This window comes from Alosa pseudoharengus, unplaced genomic scaffold (assembly GCF_046254945.1).
Source record: "Alosa pseudoharengus isolate Yale_2024_CS ecotype anadromous, Long Island Sound unplaced genomic scaffold, YU_APseudo_1.1 YU_APseudo_1.1_scf_5, whole genome shotgun sequence".
NCBI lineage: Eukaryota > Metazoa > Chordata > Actinopteri > Clupeiformes > Clupeidae > Alosa > Alosa pseudoharengus.
In genome coordinates, this window is record NW_027468837.1 from 2576454 (window position 1) to 2597203 (window position 20750).

General features: G+C 41.6%; 1 protein-coding gene and 1 long non-coding RNA gene across 4 annotated transcripts in view; one reads left to right on the forward strand and one right to left on the reverse strand.

Moving 5' to 3' along the window:
* Positions 1 to 20750, forward strand: part of nicn1 (nicolin 1) — a 101442-nt gene that overhangs the window by 13507 nt on the left and 67185 nt on the right. For all 3 annotated transcript variants that reach the window (XM_076267923.1, XM_076267924.1, XM_076267922.1), the window contains exon 2: positions 18478 to 18616. In XM_076267923.1, coding sequence (XP_076124038.1) covers positions 18478 to 18616 — 139 coding nt within the window. The remainder of the gene's footprint in view (positions 1 to 18477; positions 18617 to 20750) is intronic.
* LOC143104436 (uncharacterized) lies at positions 753 to 7132 on the reverse strand. Its single transcript, XR_012983069.1, has 3 exons — positions 1791 to 7132; positions 1532 to 1699; positions 753 to 1334 (listed from the first exon to the last, which is right to left on the reverse strand). It is a non-coding gene; the product is annotated as an uncharacterized LOC143104436 (long non-coding RNA).

The window sequence follows — 20750 nt, forward strand, 5'->3', positions numbered from 1 at the left end:
GAAACCACTAGATCTATCCGAGTTTAAACCCCACGCACGACATATCTGCATGGCAGGCAGACGCTATCAAGAGCAATTGCAGACGTGATTTGTCTTGCACTAGACTTCATCAGTGCCCGCTTAGGCTGTAGCCTACTTAATTTAAATGTGGGCAATGTAGTAGGCCTAATATTGGCGATTTCGAGACTGCATAGCCTATACAGCAAGGCATAGTTTTGAATCGGCACATTATTTGATATTTAGAAGACATTGGCTATCTCGTTCAGCCATCAAATGCATCGCAGTAGGCAGGGCCGGTTCTCCCTATACGCACACTACGCAAGTTGCGTACACAGGAAATTTGCCTGAGTAAAATTTACTCAAATTGAAGAAAATTTTACTCTGTGTCAGATAACATTTGGTCCCTCTCTAAAAAGAGTAAAAGTTACTCTTTTGGTAGAGCTGTTTTTCTAGAGTCAATTCTCCTCAATTTAGAGTTAATGTTTTACTCTTTGTGGTGCCATTTGATTCAACTCAGAGTGTCTTAAAATTAACTCTCGTGCCATTTTACTCAGTTCAGAGCTGTAATCAACTCTATTGTGAGAAACCGTCAATTTACTCTGCCAAATTTTCCTCACCTTTAGAGATGTTTTATGATCAGTTAAGAGTCAAAACTAACTCTAACCAGAGTAATTTTTCAGAATTTTACAACCTGAAAAAATAATGAATAATATCTAACAGACTTTACTAAATAAAAATCAACAAACTGTATGCCCATGTCTCAGTTTATTTCTCAGGCACTTGTATTCTTTTTACAATTCAATCATTTATGACTTGGAGAAAAATAAAATAGTATAAATATAAAATATAAAAGCACATTATATACATTATAAAACTCCACAGTACAATAACTTTGAAAAGTAGTGAAGGACAAAGAACAGGGGAGCAGAGCAATTACATGAAACAATAAGGCACAATAAGCAAATCACAATCATAGGACATCAGTATATCAAAAATCTTGTGGTACAAATAAGTCTGAACATCCAAGACAAATGGTGCCTCAGTAGTATGCGAGACCTTGAAAGCATGGGTATGTTCATCTAAACAATGACATGGAACACTGGCATCTCATTATCAGTCCTCACACACACAGCCAACCCGGGCCTGAACACAGCTCCATTGCGTTTAGCCCCATTTAACTTTTAAAACCTTAGTCCTAACAGGCACTTCAAACTTTTCAGCCAGCTCGACACCAACCTCCATAGCCGAAATCGTCCCTGGTCTTTTGCGCCCTTGACTCGAAGGTGGCAGAAGCTGGACGAGCAAGAGAATGGAAGACATGTCACTGTCCCAACCTGGAGAAATAGAAAACAAAATGAACTGGTCTAAGACCCCAGTAATCTCCTTTGCCTACATTTACGGTTAAGGAATAGCATTTTCAAACAAACTTTAGCCACTCACCACTAACACATTGATTTAGGTTCCTCATTTGTCTACAATTCCGGTAATGACTTTTATGTGAAATGTATTTCGGCATAGCCATTATAGTTACCTTCTTCAATTTCAGTAGCTACAGCATTCTGGACGAGGTCTTGGAGCTCCCCAGTCTGTGTCAGGCCACGACTCTGTGCAATGACCTTTGGTTTATGTTGGTGGACCATTTCTCCAACAGCTTTGCAGAAGTTGAGTCACCAAAAAGTAGTGTAAAATCCTGCTCAATCTACAAAAAAAGACAGAATAGAAACAAGTTATGGATTACTGCAAAGATACAGCACTGAATTTAAAATTTGTATGTCTACTGTAAGACTCACCAGGCCAGGTATGTCCATGAATCGTGGGAAAATGGTTAGAATATCAGATGACTTGTCAGGATCATGCAAAATCTTCTGACGATAGACCAGGGTAAACCTCATCTTTTCCTTCACCACGGATTCTTCAGCTGTGTGCTTCATCAGAGCTATTGCTTCCTGACACTGGCGTTCATCACTCAACCAGTTATCTTCTTTGTAAGGATCTCTGTCCACGGTTGGCCCGCCTGAAATCACAAAAAATATGAAGCAACAGTGCTTTGGTACTAGCCTAGAAATCTAGACGCACCCTAGCGGCGGCAAATTAATTTGCTCAGCCTGTACGTCTAGTATCGAACCATAGGAATTTCTTTTGGCTTAACACCGTCGATGTTATCCAATCACAGCGCTCTATTTCGTTACAGAGTCTTAAGGCGGGCTTAACAGGATAACGACAGTCCTGTGACGGTGAACAACAAGGAAGGTGGCTATGGCGAACGAAGAGCGGTTGTTTGAATCGGCGTTGGCGTCAACTTTGGAGGAGTTGGACTTGTGCTTTTCTTTGAAAGTTGAGCAACACAATGCACTTAAGTCATTCCTTTCTAAGGATGTGTTTGCCGTTTTGCCTACCGGATACGGATATGGTCGTAGCGCTGGCCTATTGCATGCCTAGGCAGTTTGAAAGACAATTCTCTGCCCGCCCCTTGGATTAAGCGAGGTGAATGATTCGATGCCAGACTATACATCTCAATGATATAGGATGGCCCCGCCAGGCTACTTTGGTACTGTTCTTTCCAGAGAACAGTGTACACACAAAACTACAAGTGGGTTGGATAAAACATGAAAATCATGTGTATGCAGTAATTTAAACCTTGCTTTGCTCTATGAAAAATATTAACAGAATAGAAAAATCATAAAACAATACCACAATCACAATATGACTTGATAGAAAAAAATAAGAGGATCAACGCTCTTAGACAAAATGCTGCAGTCATTAATGCAAAAAGTAACTTTTAATTGTGGCTTTCTTAAAACATGGTGCTCTTTGGTCATCCAGAACATCGGAGTGGGTTAAGGGAATAGCGCCACGTTAACTTCACTCTATTCAGAGTCAGGTACATGCGGTGCCCAGTACAAGGCACGTTAGCATGCCTGAAAAAAGCTCATGCATTCTACAGTCAATTGGCATTCTTGCAACATAAAGCCAACCAATACTATTACGTAAAAAAGTATATTTTGAACATTAATGTGATTATCATTTGGGCCTATGTACTATGGCCTTTCCTCATCAACTACATCACAGTTGGTTACGGTAGTGCACCACTTCACTCTATTTAGAGTCACTTACATGTGGTGTCCAAAACATGGCAAATATGGGAGCTAACGTTACCTAGCTCTTGAACATGGTTATTTGACGTTCATGTACCGTTCAACAATCCTACAGCTTTGTCTAGAGAGACTAAATATAGTTATCTTATCCACTACACCTGCCACACTGACGAGCATTCCGGAACAAGTATGTAGCAGGAACATCACCCAATGCTAAGCTACGTTTGCTATAACAGCCATATTGCTTAGTTCGCTAGTCTTAAAGCAATTAAAGCCTCACAAAGTATCTATTAATGAACGAGTATAATATATATATTTCTATTTGATTAAATTTCTATATGATGAATTTTCTACGTTAACAGTTATTCCTATTCAGCACAAAATGTAAACCACGGTTACCTTAATGGTAGACTTGTGTCCATGTTAAAATGAGAATCACTGGGGCAACAAGGAAAGTGTATGCAAATCTGTATAAACACCAAACACATAATATGAAAGTGAAAACTGAGAGATTGGAAGACTACTTACTTTTTTACGTCCTGCAAAATCGTCTTTTCCAAATCCACTTCAACTGCAGTGATGATGAACAGTATGGCGGACAAACGAAACTTAACTTCTTTGACAAGCCCCGCCTATTGATCAGTAACTCTGTGACTTTGCTCTTTCTCTTACTCAAAATTTTACTCTCCAAACTCATTATAGAGCTAAATGTACTCTCTTTGAGGAAAATGGTCTTGACTCTGGAAAAAATGCTCAGTCATTTTTCCTGTGTAGGGCCCCGCAAGTTAATGAAGGCCCCCTCCCCCGTCTCCTCTTGAGTCAAGCTAGTGACAGACAAGTAAGTAGGCCCTATATAGTTATAGTGACAGTGCCTCATACATTAAGAAGATGAACATGAAACCGAATTACCATTCAGGGTATGAAAAACGGAAGAAACGCCACGAGAATGACAGCGGGAACAGCAGTCGGGTAAACTTGCGTTCGTTCCATGGTTTGATGTCAACATGCGTCTCTCAAGCGCATGTTGCTGGTCTAGCATAGGCCTACCTAACAGGGAAGTGAATCCCCTGATCTGTCTGCGGCTTGCTTGCCAACCTTTCCCAGTCACAGTACTTGGCAAAGTTGTGAAATATAATGCATATTCCGTTTGTCTGAATGCGGGCGACTGGCTACATTTTTTTTTTTAAATGACCGCATCTTTAAATGCGTTCATAACGTGCAGCTCGGGATGAAACCAGCAGTTTTTTTTTTTTAAATAACTAATTGTTTTACAATGTTTCAGTCAAGCTTTATAGCCTACAACTGAACGTATGCAAAATGGAAAGTAGGCCTAGCCTAATGTATTAACTTTGATTCGCTGTGCTGCATGGACAGTAGATGCACATCGTAAATTAGGCCTATATGAAGTATTAAAATGATTGTTTAAAATAGTCTACGTTTGAAAAAAATATTGAAATAATAAGAGAATCAGGGGAGCCAGTTCATAGCCTATGTCTTTGGCAAGTAGCCTATACAGACACACAGGTGAAGAACAGTCAGCCAGTAGGCTGCTAGCACAACCAGACCCTTACAAAAAAACTGCATTACTTCAAGTGTCAAACTGCAGATTTCTGAGTATGAAAACCTCAGTTTTGGAGAAAATATTTGCAGTTCTTATGCAGGGAATGCAGTATTTTAGACACAAAAAACTGCATTGTAGGCTACTGCATAGTACTGTACTTTACTACAGAAATGCAGTATTTTGGACATGAAAATACTATACTGCACTGTAGCCTACTGTGGTATAACTGAACTGTACTTGAAAAAACTGCAGTTATTTTTTGCAAACAGCCCAGGCACTGAAACTGGGCATTTATTGCTGTGTGAAGGTGATTCACACACTATTATGTTTCTTTCTCCTAGTCCTTTATAGGGAAACACACTATATTTGGTAACTTCCATAGACATCCAAAATGGGGTGGGATGATTGTATTGGGAGCACTGAGTTGTCAGATGATACTGTAAAAAAATGGTTAAATTTTCACACTCAGAGTTCAGGTAGGAGGGCCCCTTAGCAGGATTTTGCTTAGGGCCCCATGGAGGTCTGAACCGGCACTGGCAGTAGGCTATTAGCCTATTGCGTTTGTTGAAAAAAATAATCGTTAGCTTATTTCTGTGAACAGTCTTCTATCCCAAGTTAAACATGGCAAGTTAGCCTGTGCCTAAAAGCTGAAAGTAGCCTATTCTTGTTGTGTGTAAGGCGATACGTGATTGAAGGTGTAGCCTATTTGCTCGTCTTCCAATCGTATGAGTGTGCGAGTTCAGTTCCTGCAAGGTAGGTAGGCAATACTTTTTTGCGTAGGCTTATGTTGCCGTTTCAACAGTGGAAACCAGGTTTAGTTATGTTTTTGTGTGTAGTTATGAACACAAATAAAGGGAACATTTTCGTACACACTCAGATTTCTTTACTGAAAAGTAGCAGCCTATCCAAAGTTGTGCAAAGTTAGGCCTATGTGTGTTAACGTTTCACACGGTCAGGATATCGGATGTCACTTCTACAAGTACCCCAGGCATATATTTGAACCTTTTTGAGCTCTTTAGTTATTTAGTTACTTAGGCTACTCGCAAAAGAAGCATTATAGCATTCGCATAACCGGCGTATTGTCATACAGAATGGACACTAGAAAATTCAAAATTGACCGAGGTTGACCGAGGTCCTCCGAAGTCCTCATTGTGACATAGTAAAAGGGGGCGGGGCTTGGGATCGGTCAATATAGCTTACAATCGAAATCTAACCAGTTATAAAGCTTATTTTTAGTGGAAATGTATTTATTCAGTGTAGGCTACCTCTTATTACTGTTCTTCCTAGGCAACAACTTCTTATTATTTTTCCGCTTACCACTTTTTCCGTACGCTATTTCTCTTGAACAGTTTAACTTAGAAACTTCATTCAAACTTTGTAACGTAGGTATTCAAACGGACGAAGCTGCTATGTCTTTTCAACTTTGAAACTTTTATACTTTTTAAACTATTAAAGAAAAACGTTTTAAAAATCCCCATAGACTTAACATTGCCGATTGTGACATCATAATACGGCCGTTAAGCAATTAGAATCCTATGGCAGGTGTTCAGGCCACCTGCAGCCTCAGGCTTTAAGCATACAATCTGGGTCAATTAAGACTACACATCCTATTCAACTGTTTCCTCTGCCCAAAACTGTTTCAAAATAAAAGTCCTCACTACAATAATCCACTGTTAAACAACGTAACCCATTAAACTACTGAACTTTTTACATTCAACTTTTAAACGGTCTACTTTTAAACTATCATTAAACTATCTATCTATTAAACTAGCTGTCTATCAACAACTTTTAAACTATCTACATTCAACTTTTAAACTATATACATTCACTAGCTGTCTACCAACAACTTTTAACATTGTTAACATGCTAGTTAGCATATTTAGCATAACTACTAAAAATGATAAGCTTGGTTAGCATGGTTAATATAGTTAGCATGTTAGCATTGCTAGCATAGTTAGCAAGTTTAGCAAAACTGCTAGAAAATGTTAGTTAAGTTAGCTAAGTAGCATGGTTAGCATGTTAGCATTGCTAGCACTGCTATAAAACATTAGCTAAGTAGCATGGTTAGCAGAATTAAAAATCTTAGCATAACTGCTAGCGAACATTAGAGCCATTCCAACTTTCAGTTATCGTCAAATATCTACCTATACACAGCCATTAAACTATTTGAATATCAACATTAATTAAACTGCTAGAAAACGTTAGCTAAGTAGCATGGTTAACAGGTTAGCATTGCTAGCACTGCTATAAAACATTAGCTAAGCAGCATGGTTAGCATAGTTAAAAATCTTAGCATAACTGCTAGCAAACATTAGAGCCATTCCAACTTTCAGTTATCGTCAAATATCTACCTATACACAGACATTAAACTACTTGAATATCAACATTCATTCAACTTCCAGTCGGTCAACAACTTTTAAACTATTTACCTTCAACTTTTAAACGGTCTACTTTTAAACTATCATTAAACTATCTATTAAACTAGCTGTCTATCAACAACTTTTAAACTATCTACTGTCTATCAACAACTTTTAAACTATCTACATTCAGCTTTTAAACAGTCTACTTTTAAACTATCAACTTTTATTAAGCTATGCAACCACCATGTCTATCCTAGCATCACCATAGTAACCATCTCTGTATTATCTGTTTTAACTATACATGATATTTTACATCACAACTTTAGCATTTTCATGCACTGGTAATTCCTTGGAATTGCATTTCTAGTTAATTTTAGCTGTAGCCTAAATGACGCTTGCGTTGCTTTTCATCTTCCACTCACGCCTCGTTTAGGCTAGCTTTGAATAGCTGCACGGGTGGGTAGGCTACATAAGGGTGTAAGCTGAAGCCTTCCCAAGGAATATGGGGAGTATAGGGCCTGGCATGTTTATTATCAACACATCACACCTCCAGGAAATAATCCTAATCCTAGTTTCGTCCATAGCCTATAATTCCGCATGTAGCATTGCAGTGGAACAGAGTAATATTAGTCCATGAGCCAGGGCCCCAAGTTTGAGCCATCGGTATCATCTGGGGGGACTAAGTCTCATAGTGATTTTTGGCAAGGTATACACCCCTAGTACTAGAAAAATCACAATAGCAGTGCAGGGGTGGTAGCGAAATAATTTTTTTCAGCTCATGAAGTTACTAACCCCCTAAGATAAATTCCGTTTTTAAAATCTGGTTTATATGTTGTTTATGCTCATGGTAGGGATATTGTCAATATTCTATAATATGGTGCTTGGTATCATTGGAAAGGGGACCTTTTAGGCTTTAAGCCCAGTGCTGAATCTTTCTGACAAACACAGACGTCACATGACTCCTTTAAACCAGAAATAACTCACATTTTCTCACAATTTCCGCCTAAACTGTATGCTTTCTTTTATCCCTGTGGCTTGAAAGAACACCAGGGACACAAAACTCAACAACTTCAATACTCAAGGCACTCTGATGATTTAGAAAATGTACAATATATACAATATAGCCATACTATTTATTTGTGAGAGCCTTAAATTAGACTTGTGTGGCCAGCACAAGTCTTCAAAATAGAGTGGAGCCAATAGAATGGACAAATAGAATACCCTATTACTCCAGGGCCAAATGGCCTAGTTTTTGAGATACCTCCACCCAATCATGTTTTTTATATATTTGATATGTCTAGTTTATGAAATGGATTGTTGTATAAAAATATTTTACTGCACAACTAGTTTTTTGTATGGTATTTGAATCCTCCCCAAAACCGGAAATTGTAAAAATTCGGATTCTGCAAAAAGGACATTATTTGCTTCGTCACATACATCTTTGGAAGTAATGATCAGAAACTCACCAAATTTTGACTGTATGTCCCCAGGTCGTTGGCCCATACAATGAAGTGATAAATTAACCATTTTTAATTTAACACACAAACACACAGTGAGTCAGGACCTCGGTTTAACATATCATCCGAAGGACGGCATCTCTAACAGTACTGTGTCCCCGTCACTGCACTGGGGCATTGGGATCGATCTTTTTGGCCAGCGGGAAGAGTGCCACCTACTAAACACCCACCAACACCACTTCCAGCCGCAACCTAGTTTTCACATTTAACTGGCACATTTAACAAGTGTCCGATTCAACTGTGTAGTGCATTGGTTGCCAAAGACTGGGTCGCGACCCACAGGTGGGTCGTAGGAGATTTTATTTGGGTCGCCAGCATAGCCTAGTGACAATATATGTTGTGTAATAGGCCTAGCTTATACCTTATATAGCTTAGGAAAGCTAACAGCTTTCTATTAGGATCTAGACCTAGTTTGTTAACAGTCACGGTTTTGTCACGGTTTTTTAACTTCCTCTGTTCATTTTTGCATTTAGAATAGCTCTGAAACTGGGGGGCAAACACGTCGCAGAGGGGACGCCAGAGGGTGGATATCTCACTCGCAAAATGAAACAATATTTCTGTTGGGCGCTTACCATGGACCTCACAGTTGCAAAATGCAAGGGGACATGAATCAGCCTATATTTGCACGAACAATAACGGACAACGGCTCTTCAACTTGGCCTGTTAAAATCTAAAAAGTATTTTAAATCGTAAAAAAATATACTGTCAACAACTAAGCAGACAGATAGACCAGGCTATTACATTTGCGTCAGTAGGCTGCAGTGTTGTAATACTCGAGTCCGAGACTCGAACTCGAGTCCGAGTCATTAGCTAAATTTAGAGACTCGTGACTTGACTTGGACTTGAGCACTGATGACTCGAACTTGGACTCGGACTCGTGCATTCGCACTCGCGATGACTCATCGAGGACTCGACTTTTTTTTGTAATATATCATAAGGCTATAATTGTAGTATGTCATTAGGCTATAATTTGCTATATGATTGTAATATCTAAATTATTCGTAATACTAGTTTTAGTTCAAGGGAATGTTAGGCTACTGCTTCGTGTCGTAGGCTACATCGCAAGTCACATCATGTTCACATGCAAAGCAAACTAACGTTAACTTTAACACCAAAATGCCTGGAGATATGGCCGCCGCTATTTCAATGTAGTATGCTAATTGCCAGGCAATATTAGTTCTCATACATGACATAACATTACCTAAGATTACACTCAGCCTAGGCTAAACAACACACACTGCTGCTGGATAGCTGATCATTGCAAGGCCGTAGTCATGATGTCAACATTGGGGGGGACCAAATCTGTGGTGGGGTCTGAGGGATCCCCAAACAGAATTTTAATACATTTCCTACCATGCAAAAATATTATTAAAAATCACAAACAAGTCGTTAGGTCAGTCAATTAGGTTATTCCAAACGGACATAGGCATGGCATGGATGGATTATGAACCCCTGGACACAGATGCCTCCCCCCCCCCCCGGTGAGTTTTGTGAAAAAAGAAGGATGGAGAAGAAGCAACTTCACTGGTCAATCCCTGGACCCGTGACTCCATTTGTGTTCAAAATGTATACTTTAAAAGAAATTACAAACTAAAGTATCTTATGATAACCTCTATATTACACAGAATGTGGTTCTTTGACTTATTACTTACACCTGAAGATTTTTTTAAACTAAGGCTTAGACTCATAGGTTTGGAGCCTAATAAGATTTTGTCTTTTAATTTAGATTTTATTATGCTGGCGGCTAATCACACAATTTTAACATAGTTTGAAAGGGACAGGATTCAGGAATAGGCGACAGGCCCCTCTTCTGTCTGACCCACCTCATGTTACCCCTGTATGCATTATAGACTGGCTTCTGACAGAAATGACGTTTTGTGCCAACATGTAGAAACACTAGGCCTACTACAGCCTTTAATTGGTGAATGGAGGTGCAAATTCCTTTCTTTGGTTATTGTCCGCGATTCACATTAACTGTAGGCTATCACATAGGCCTATTGTAAACGTCGCCACATTTGATCGTTTTGCCTGCATGGATGCGCGATTGAGTGCGCATCTAAATAATATGCAAGATGCAACAATCATTTCTAAGAGGCCTATAAACGATAATTTCTGGCATTACTACTAGCATATGAATGCATTATTTATGTTGAAAGACGTGAAAGAAATGACACAGGCTTGCACAAATTCATCATTTAAAATAAAATGTTTCACTTTCGCTATCATTGCGAGAATAGGCTACAATATGGAAAATGTTCCCTTTCAGTCTGATCGGCTCCAAACATGTATGGGATTTCCTTCCAAGAAGTTTTGTGAAAATTGTACCAGTAGTTTTTGCGATATTGTTGACAGCCCTACCTCACCGCAGTAGGGTGCACTAAATGGAAGCTTTTGATAGCGCACGCCACTAAAGAAAAAAGGAAAATCACCAGGACAAACCACTCAGGGGTGTAGGCTACTCTGGAACCATAGGTCACTAATTTGTGCGTTATTTAAGTTTGATTACATTTCAGATACAGTACGTGTTGGTTTCCTGTAGGCCTAGTATAGCGCTTTATTCTTTCTTTATTTTTCTATGTCCGAATATTGGGGGGGACATTTTGGTCATATTTGAATATTGGGGGGGACCCGTCCCCCTCAATGTCTATGGTGACTACGGCCCTGGATCATCGTGACTTGGTGAACAGTGTTTTCCCTGACTGACTGACTGAGAAGCGAGGTTCCATTCATTCATTTTCATTTGGAGCGTGCCCTGCCGTGCTTCTGTCTGTTAATTTGCAGCAGGCTATTATCGGATGAAAGAAAAATAAACTAAACGTTTTCCCGATCAAGATATAGCATACTTCTTAATTTTGGTGTCATAAAATATAGAAGCATAACATTAAATTGCCTAGTAGAGTGTCCATGTAGTGTCAATGTAGGCCTACGTGTCTGCGCAAGTGAAACTGACAAACTGAACCTCTCGTGGGTAGGCCAGAAACAACTATATTTAAAACCACGAATGAACTGGATTACTGTTACTGTTCAAACGAGCGATTTGATAGCCTAATCCACTGCACGAAAAAAAGGAAATAGCAACGTGTTCTATTTCTAACAGGTGAATATCGTAGCAAATAGTATGGCAATGGCAGCTTAAAAAAACATTTATTTCACTCATCTCGCTGAAATGAACGTGGCCTGTTGCACAAATAAATTAATTAGGCAGATGATCTACATCTTCTTTAACCTAAAGCTAGTTTTCATCTCTATTGTTGACGTGAAATATGTCTCCATAGTGTCAGTGAAGTGATAACATAATTATGCAGTTGCCGGTAGCCAGTGTTCACGTCACGGGAGTCAGAAAGAAGCTACCAAGACGGGCCCTGCTCTGTTTCTGTCCCTCCCAAACTGCGCTAAAATTGTGTAGGCTATTTAACAGCCAGAATTTTCAAAAATGCCCTTTTATGATCCACACTACCTCTTACAAAATAGGCCTACTCCAACGTTCATCTAGCTCTTGTGAAGTATGAACTTCTACAACACTGCCTATACAATTGTCAGCAGTCAGTAACAGCATAATGTGACTTAATGGCCTGTGTGATTGGGATGTGGATTGCTCATTTATTATGAGTAGGCCTATAGGCTATGGTATAGCTATGGTATGGTATTCTCTCCGATATAATAAATACAACACATTGGGTTTGGCAAGAAATTTGGCAATACTACTTTCACACAAGTGATGGCACCCCTGCTTGGAGACAGAAGATTGTCCGTTTTGCTTTTAAGGATTTCATCTGCAATGGAAAAAAATGGAACGACATGTAGGCTATGCTTACTTTAGTGCTGGACTTGGACTCGACTTGATCAATAGGGACTCGACTCGGACTCGACGTGGATCAATAGTGACTCGACTCGGACTTGACTCGGATGAGTAGTGGACTCGACTCGGACTTGACTTGGAATTTTTTTTTAATGACTTGGACTTGACTCGGACTTGAACACTGAGGACTCTAACCTGGACCCGGACTCGAGGCATAGTGACTTGACTACAACACTGGTAGGCTGCAGATACCGGTAGTTTCAATTGTAGATAGGCCTATTCTCTTGAAAGTTAATAGCAGTCTCCTCACATTCCTTCTTATTTCGGATTTAAAACGCACAACAGTGCATTAGATTAGGCTATAATTTAAATGGACATTTAAACGCTAGTTTTCTCTTTCCATCTCGCAAACTTTAGCCTACTAGGCTACAGTATGGCGCAATATCGTTCATCTTTCGGCTATTTCGTAAAAGCCTGTTGTTCTGATATGTATTAATTTCATATTCTTACAATATAAACACAACACCAATAAATAGGCTACAATATAACGACTTGAGTTATTTGCTGTTTACATCGGAATTGTCCATGGTGTTATGGATCTATTTGTCTACAACACAATATAGGCTACAACAACATATCTTTAGAAATACAGGCGCAGCTTACTATATGCTGAAGAGTGATGACTGCGTAGCATGCCAGAATATACCCAAACTCTCAGATGTACATTAAAATTGATCTTTTCGGTAGGCTAGTCATTTCCAACTTCTCAAGCTGATGGTGCTCAAAATGCAACACAACCGTGTTCAAAGCAGGATGAGGACAAAGGAGGTTGTGTGTGTGTACAAAACTGAGAGAACGCCCAGGGGGAGAGCTGCAATGCGTGGGACAGTTCCAGAGCACAGTAACCTATAAAGGAAAGACCCATCCACTCACTGCATATGTTGTACGCGGAAATGCTGTCAATAATCTTCTCAGTAGGCCGCTTTCTGTGAAGATGAACCTGGTGAGGAGGGTGGAGGAAACTGTACAGCACAGGATATTTACAGGCATACGGTGAGCATGGGACACTAAAGACTGAACCTGTTAGAATACAACTGAAAGACAATGCTCAGCCGTACGCCGTACACACAGCCAGGCGCGTGCCACTCCCCATGCTGCAAAAGGTCAAAGAGGAACTCCAGAGGATGGAGAGAAATGGCATCATCGAGAAGGTGACACAGCCCACCGACTGGTGTGCACCCATGGTGCCAGTCTTGAAAAAAAGCACAGGTAAAGCTCGCATCTGTGTTGACCTCAAGAGGCTGAATGAGGCTGTTAAAAGAGAACAATACATCCTGCCTACCTCAGATGAAATCACAGCGAAACTAATGGCCTCCTTACACCAAACAACTTTGACAAGATTTGGGAAAGATTCTTGAAAGATTGTAGCCTTTTGAGTACTGCTTGAAGGGGGGGGCATAAGTTAAAAGACTACAATCTTTCAAGAATCTTTCCCAAATCTTGTCAAAGTTGTTTGGTGTAAGGTGGCCATAAGTGGGGCCACAGTCTTTTCATCACTTGATGCTGCTAGTGGTTGTTTTCAAATACCACTGCACCCAGACAGATGTAGGCTCACTACTTTTATCAAACCATTTGGCAGGTTTCATTTCAAGAGGCTCCCATTTGGAATAACTAGCGCGCCTGAAATTTTTCAGAGGAAGATGATGGAGACTCTTCAAGGGTTAGAGGGCGTTGAAGTCTTTATGGACGATATCCTCATCCATGGAGCCACTGTGAACGAACATGACCAGCACCTGGAGAAAGTCATGCAGCGCATTGAGACAGCTGGTTTGAAGCTCAACCGCGAGAAGTGCTCCATCAGGAAAAGTCAGCTGCGGTTCCTCGGGCACCTCATTGATGAGTCTGGGATCCGGCCTGACCCAGATAAAATAGAAGCTATACAGCAGCTGCCACCACCAACCATGAGCTGAAAAGGATCCTGGGGATGGTGAATTATCTGGGAAGATATATCCCCAATCTCTCCACTGTAGGACAGCCGCTGTACGAGCTCCTGAAGAACAAGAATGCATGGACATTGACTCACGCGCAGCAAACTGCTTTCGAACACATCAAGCAGCTACTAACGACAACACCAGTTCTGGCCTACTATGATGTGAAGAAGCCCACTGCTGTGTCGGCAGATGCAAGCAGCTATGGACTGGGGGGTGTGCTCCTCCAGCTCCATGGACAGCAATCGAAACCAGTTGCATACTGCTCCAGACGCCTCACTGAGGCAGAAACACGCTACGCCCAGATTGAGAAGTGTTGTGCCTGCCCGGCTCGAGGCAAACACCACATAAAAGGGGAGACCACACGCTGCTCAAAATTAAGAAGATATTTATTAAATAAATGAACTATGTACAAAAGTCAGTGAATGAAGAGTAAAGCAAGACTGTAGTGTATGTCAGCATAGTGAGGTGAAGTGTAAAACCAAAAGAACAGGGCGCAGCCCGCCCGGCCGCAACGACAGCACCCCGCAACTCTGGAACCGGCAGTCAGCGGAAGTGGAGAGGGAGAGAGAGAAAGAGATAGATTGAAGCAGGCTCCCGGGACCCGCTTATATCCTGCCCTAATCGCTGGCGTAATTAGCCCACGCCATTCTGCAGAGCTCCCCCTGTAGGCCACACACAGAACAGCAGCAGAGCCAACACAGACAAAGAGCATGAAGCGCGACAAGACCCAGCACTGACCAGCTGGGGCGTCACAGAAGGAAAGTCTGGCTGGTGTGTGGGCGTGCGAAAAGTTCTACAGATACCTCTGTGTGCTGGAACAATTCAAACTGGTAACCGACCACAAGCCGTTAGTGCCTCTCATTAACAACCGCAGCCTGCACAACGTGCCGTTACGATGTCAGCGTCTTCTCATGAGACTGATGAGATTCAACCCGGTAGCAGAGTATGCTCCAGGTAAAACTCTGGTTGTCGCAGACACCCTTTCTCGTAGTCCACTGGCTGGCACGTGTTCAGAGACAGACACACACAGCGAGGTGGCATGTTATGTTGCTAATGTAGTGGGGACGATCCCCGCAAGCAAGAACAAGCTGGACGAGATCAAAACGGTGACTGCATCAGACACTGAACTGCAGTCTGTCACAAAGTTCATACAGACTGGATGGCCGGAGCACCTCAGCAAAGTGCCTGTCAGTATCAGACATTACGTTCAGGTGAAATCAGAGCTGTCAGAGTACAACGGCCTTGTCCTCAGAGGAAACAGGATTGTCGTGCCACAGCTGATGAGAGGGGAGATCCTCCAGAAAATCCACGAGGGCCACCAGGGCCTAGTTAAATGTAGAGAGAGAGCGTGCTCATCAGTGTGGTGGCCTGGCCTCTCTACTGAAATACGCAACCTTGTCACGTCGTGCCAGGTGTGCTGTGAACTAAAAAGGACACAACGAAAGGAACCTCTCATCCCCACACCGCTTCCAGAACGTCCGTGGAAGAGAATCGCAATGGATCTCTGTGAGTACAATCACCAAAATTACCTAGTCATCTCAGACTACTACTCCAGGTTTATTGAAATACTGCACATGCCCACAACGACGAGCGCACAAGTCATCCGGAAGCTGAAGGCTGTCTTCGCCAGGTTTGGCATTCCAGATGAGGTGGTGAGCGATAACGGGCCGCAGTTTTCAAGCACAGAGTTTTAGGAGCTGGCGAGACAGCTCTACTTCAGACACTCCACGTCTAGCCCTCACCATCCACAGGGCAATGGACATGCGGAGAGAGCCGTTTAGACGGCAAAGAAAATCCTCAAACAAGCAGATCCGGTGATGGCCTTGATGATTTATAGGTCTACCCCGTGTGCCACCACCGGCTTCAGCCCAGCTGAGTTGTTGATGGGGAGAAAGATCAGGACAACGCTCCCTACATTGGAAAGGAATCTTCGACCTAAATGGCCCAACAGAGCTGCAGTGAAAGACAAGGATGGGAGAGAAAGCTAAGCAGGCGTATTACTACAACCGTCGCCATGGAGCCCGGCCCTTACCTGTCCTGCAGCCAGGAGATGCAGTCCGATGCAGGTTGGATCATGAAAAGGTGTGGACGTTGCCAGCAGTGATCTCTAGCGAGAGCGTCACTCCGAGATCTTTCATCGTCAAGACACAGCAGGGAGCTGAGCTTCGGCGGAATCGCCGTCACCTTCAACCTGAGCCGGTTCCCCAGCCCACCCCAACAGCATCCAGCGAGAACGCAGGGACAGACACCCACTCTGATACATTTCAGACTGTTCCTGCCAGCCAGAGCGATGCAGACCCCATACCCGCTCAGACTGTGACCAGATCTGGACGGGTGTGCAAGCCAGTCGACAGGCTCAACCTGTAGACATGTGCTGACCCTATGGCCTTTGGGGGGGATTTAAAAAAAAAAAAAGGGGAAAGAGAGAAATTGAAAAAATTTTTTGTTATGGCATTAAAGGAGAATTCCGGTGTGATATTGACCTAAAGTGTATTGAAACATGATACCGAGTGTGAACGTATGTCTCATAGCCCATCTCGGCTTGTCCCCTGCACTCCAAAATCTGGCGCTAGTTAGCCGATGCTACCAACAGCTTTTTCAATTGTGGTGCTTCGGCATCGGGCTAGCCATGAAAATAAATCACTGAAAAATAATTCAGTGAAAATGCATGGATTCCAGTTGCTGCTACTGGAAGAAACTGGAATCCATGCATTTCCACTGAATTATTTTTGGAATCTGATCCCTTATCATACCTGTTCATTCTTACTCGTCGCTCGACTTATCGTGACTAAATTCAAGATGGCTGCAAACGCTAAACTTCGTGAAGATACTGTCTGTATAAATCGTCTTGTAAGTAAACTACCAGTGCTTTTTCAAAGTTCTCAATGTCTCGTTTTAAATGTCAGGGCCCTCGGAAGTCTACCAATGAAGTGTGGAGATACATTGAGCCTCGTAAATGGTGTAAAACAGTGATTTATTTTCATGGCTAGCCCGATGCCGAAGCACCACAATTGAAAAAGCTGTTGGTAGCATCGGCTATTTAGCGCCAGATTTTGGAGTGCAGGGGACAAGCCGAGATGGGCTATGAGACATACGTTCACACTCGGTATCATGTTTCAATACACTTTAGGTCAATATCACACCGGAATTCTCCTTTAATGTTGATAATGTCTAATTGTGGTTATACAGGAATGTTGTGTTGAGATTAATGTCAACTAGAGTGTCTGGTGTTAATGATACAAGCCCCATATTAAAGGGGGAGATGTCATATACGGTAGTTAAAATGTGCCTGCGCACGTTCTGTGTTATGTACGGTAGTGCCAGTAAAACATGTGTGACACTTTACACTTGTACTTGTTACCAGAGTTGAGAGTAAACGAGTGAACGATAGACTACCTCCTGCGTTATCATTTTACAGCCGGTACCCCGAGAGGCTAGAAAACGGGGTATATTTTCATCAACAGTAACAGTTAGCCTACAGGACGTCTCTCGCGTTTGCAACAGCTCGACGTAATGTAGGCTACTAAGCCAACAACGTGGGCACAGGTTCCCTGTTAAATCCCAAGATGAAAATGCTCATTAACCAACTACTATATTCTTACTACATGAAATATTAACGTAACCTAACATATCTTAGTATCAATCTTCCACAAGCTAGCTAGCTAGCATTAACGTCAGTGGTTTTTGCACGGCTACTCGCCACAACTGCTTGTCACCTTGTATGTATTCAGTTTTGAATACACCCCTCCATAGCATAATTAAGTCCCTTTTGATAGCTTCTGGAGGAAAGTAAATCCTTTTATCGATCAAAACGTCCTCAAAGCCTGCTTTCATATACTGTCAGCTGCCATTGTCCACAATGTATTTCTAATCAAGTCTGGTTTGTTTGTCCGAGTTTTCACACGGTAACAATGGGGGGCGGGGCTTAGCGACAGGTCAATTGGGTCGCGATAGTCTGTAATTTCTAAAAAGTGGGTCCCCAGAAAAAAAGTTTGGGAAACACTGGTCTAATAAGTCACTTGCCGTAGCAGGCATCAACGTACCAGCTATAAACTAGACTAATGTAGAATTAAAAACTAGACTGAATGAAAAAAAATTATTACTTGATGATTATGATGATAAAATGATACAATGTTTATTTTTGCTTTTACTAGAGACACCATGAATAATGGACCTGTGGACTGTGTGATAAAAACTCCAGTGTCACTGCAGATTGGAGATACAGTGACTGATATCCTGCGACCAGGTGTTTATGTCACAGACATTGCTTTTCCAAATGGAAAACCCATAAAGGTAAAGTTGTTTGCTGTCAGTCAAATTTCAACCTTTGGTCCAAGAAACCTAAACTAATTTGTCAATGTTAAAGGAACCGTATGTAAGATTGTGGCCAAAACTGGTACTGCAATCACTTTTAAATTACTGTAGAGCAGTGTATCCCCTCCCCTGACAATATCCTGGCCGGACTACTGTTGTCAGTGATAGAAGTATTTGAAATGAACATGAATTCTTAATGTCTAGTGACATATCAGGGCCATTTTATGATTAATTGAAATACATTTCTTACATACGGTTCCTTTAAAAGGAATATTTTGAAATTGGGTCATTTATGTAGTAGAAATGTGACATCGTTTTTTAAATTTGTGCCTTCTTGACTGAGAAAAGGCTCATGTGGATGAATGTCAACAACTACCAGAATTCACCTCATGCGATGCCCTGCAAGGCCACTCCCACTCTGCTCACACTGGAAAAAACATGTCAGTAGCTCAATACAAGCACACCTGGGGACTTTGGTATTAATAAGAACTCTAAAATTAAAACCATCATTGTTTTATGTTGCACTCAATCTTGTGGCCATATATTGAAAGTTCTGTTCTTCATTGGGAAGTTTTCAAAAATCAATTCAATTCAATTCAAAGAACTTAATTTTTCCGTTAGGAACTTCACATGTGGAGGAGCAGCAGGGTTCACGGTGGCCACGACGGCCATGGCCCCTAATTGCCCCTTGCGTTGGCCGTGATGCCCCTTTGAAAATCAGAGATTTACAGGCCACTGGTGCCCCCTTCTTTCAATATTCTGGTTTGCGTTCGACTAATAGCGTATTTTATTAGCCTATGGCCTGTCAAAATAATCTTATTCACAGCGCAAATTAATTTAGTCTTTTACGCAGTGGAGAAAGTGACAGAAAGTGCGTCCAAATTCACCTATTCTTCTCAGTTGAACTACTCGCGAAGTAGCCTACTCATCATACAGACATCAAGTATCACATCACATGAAAGAGCTTTTTCTCAGCTTTTAAACGATGTTAGTCGCTAATTGTTCACTGTGGTGAACGGTTCGGGAGACAAGTAGGCTAAATAATGATTAAATATAATCATAAATTCTAGCTTCTGCGCCTATCTCCCTACCCATTCATCTCGGTGGAATACTTCACGAACCCTTGGTTCAACACATGACAAACCATATATCAAAATAAACAGCAGACCTTACCGAACACAAAGGCATGCAGGTCTACTGCTGTGAATAGGCTAAATACAACTTTGATCATTTTTATAAGTTCACAGAAATGAATGCACTTACGAGTCCGCTTCTCGTCGGGCCGTTGTACAACCTCGACCGGGCATTAATTTCTGTGAACAGACCACCGCGTCGTCCATTATACCTTACCTACTGTATAGTCCTACTGTATAGTTAACTTTGGCCTTGGTGCCCTGACATGTGGCTTTTGTGCCCCCCACCAAATATGCCCAACTGAAGGCCAAGTGGCCTTGCCCCTAAAATGGTGAAATTCCAAGCCTGATCCATACCCAACAATACATACAATAAACACACACACACACACACACACAGCCCACACTAGACATATGGCAGATAGTACAAACTTTGCTTAGCCTGGTGAATAAATAAGTTGTTAAGTAAATAATAGTTAAAAAGAGTCCAGGTGGAAAGGAGAGAGAAGACAGTTCAAGATGGGGGTTCAACCATTCAAAAGTCTAATGGATGCTGGGACAAAGCTTGACAGGGCTCTATTTGTCCTTAGTGTAGGTGCTCTGTATCTGTGGCCTGAGGGTAGGAGGCAATACTGACTGTGTAGAGTGTGTGTGATGTCCAAAGTGATTTGTTTTGCTTTTTGCTTAGTCCTTTTGTTGTATATTGATGAGTGATTCCTGCTGTTGTCCAGTTATTTTGCTGCTCAGTTTGATGATTCTGTTTTGTGGGTTCCTATGGATGTTGGACAGTGCTCCAAACCAGGTTAGTGATGTTGAAGGTGATTATGGATTCAATGAAACATCTGTAGAATGCTGTCAGAACGGATTGGTGGACCTGGAGTTTGCGGAGTTTGCGAAGGAAAAAGAGACGCTGCTGACACTTGGAGTAAATGGTATCGGTATTTGTTTTGAAGTTGAGTTTGTGGTCGATTATTGTCCCA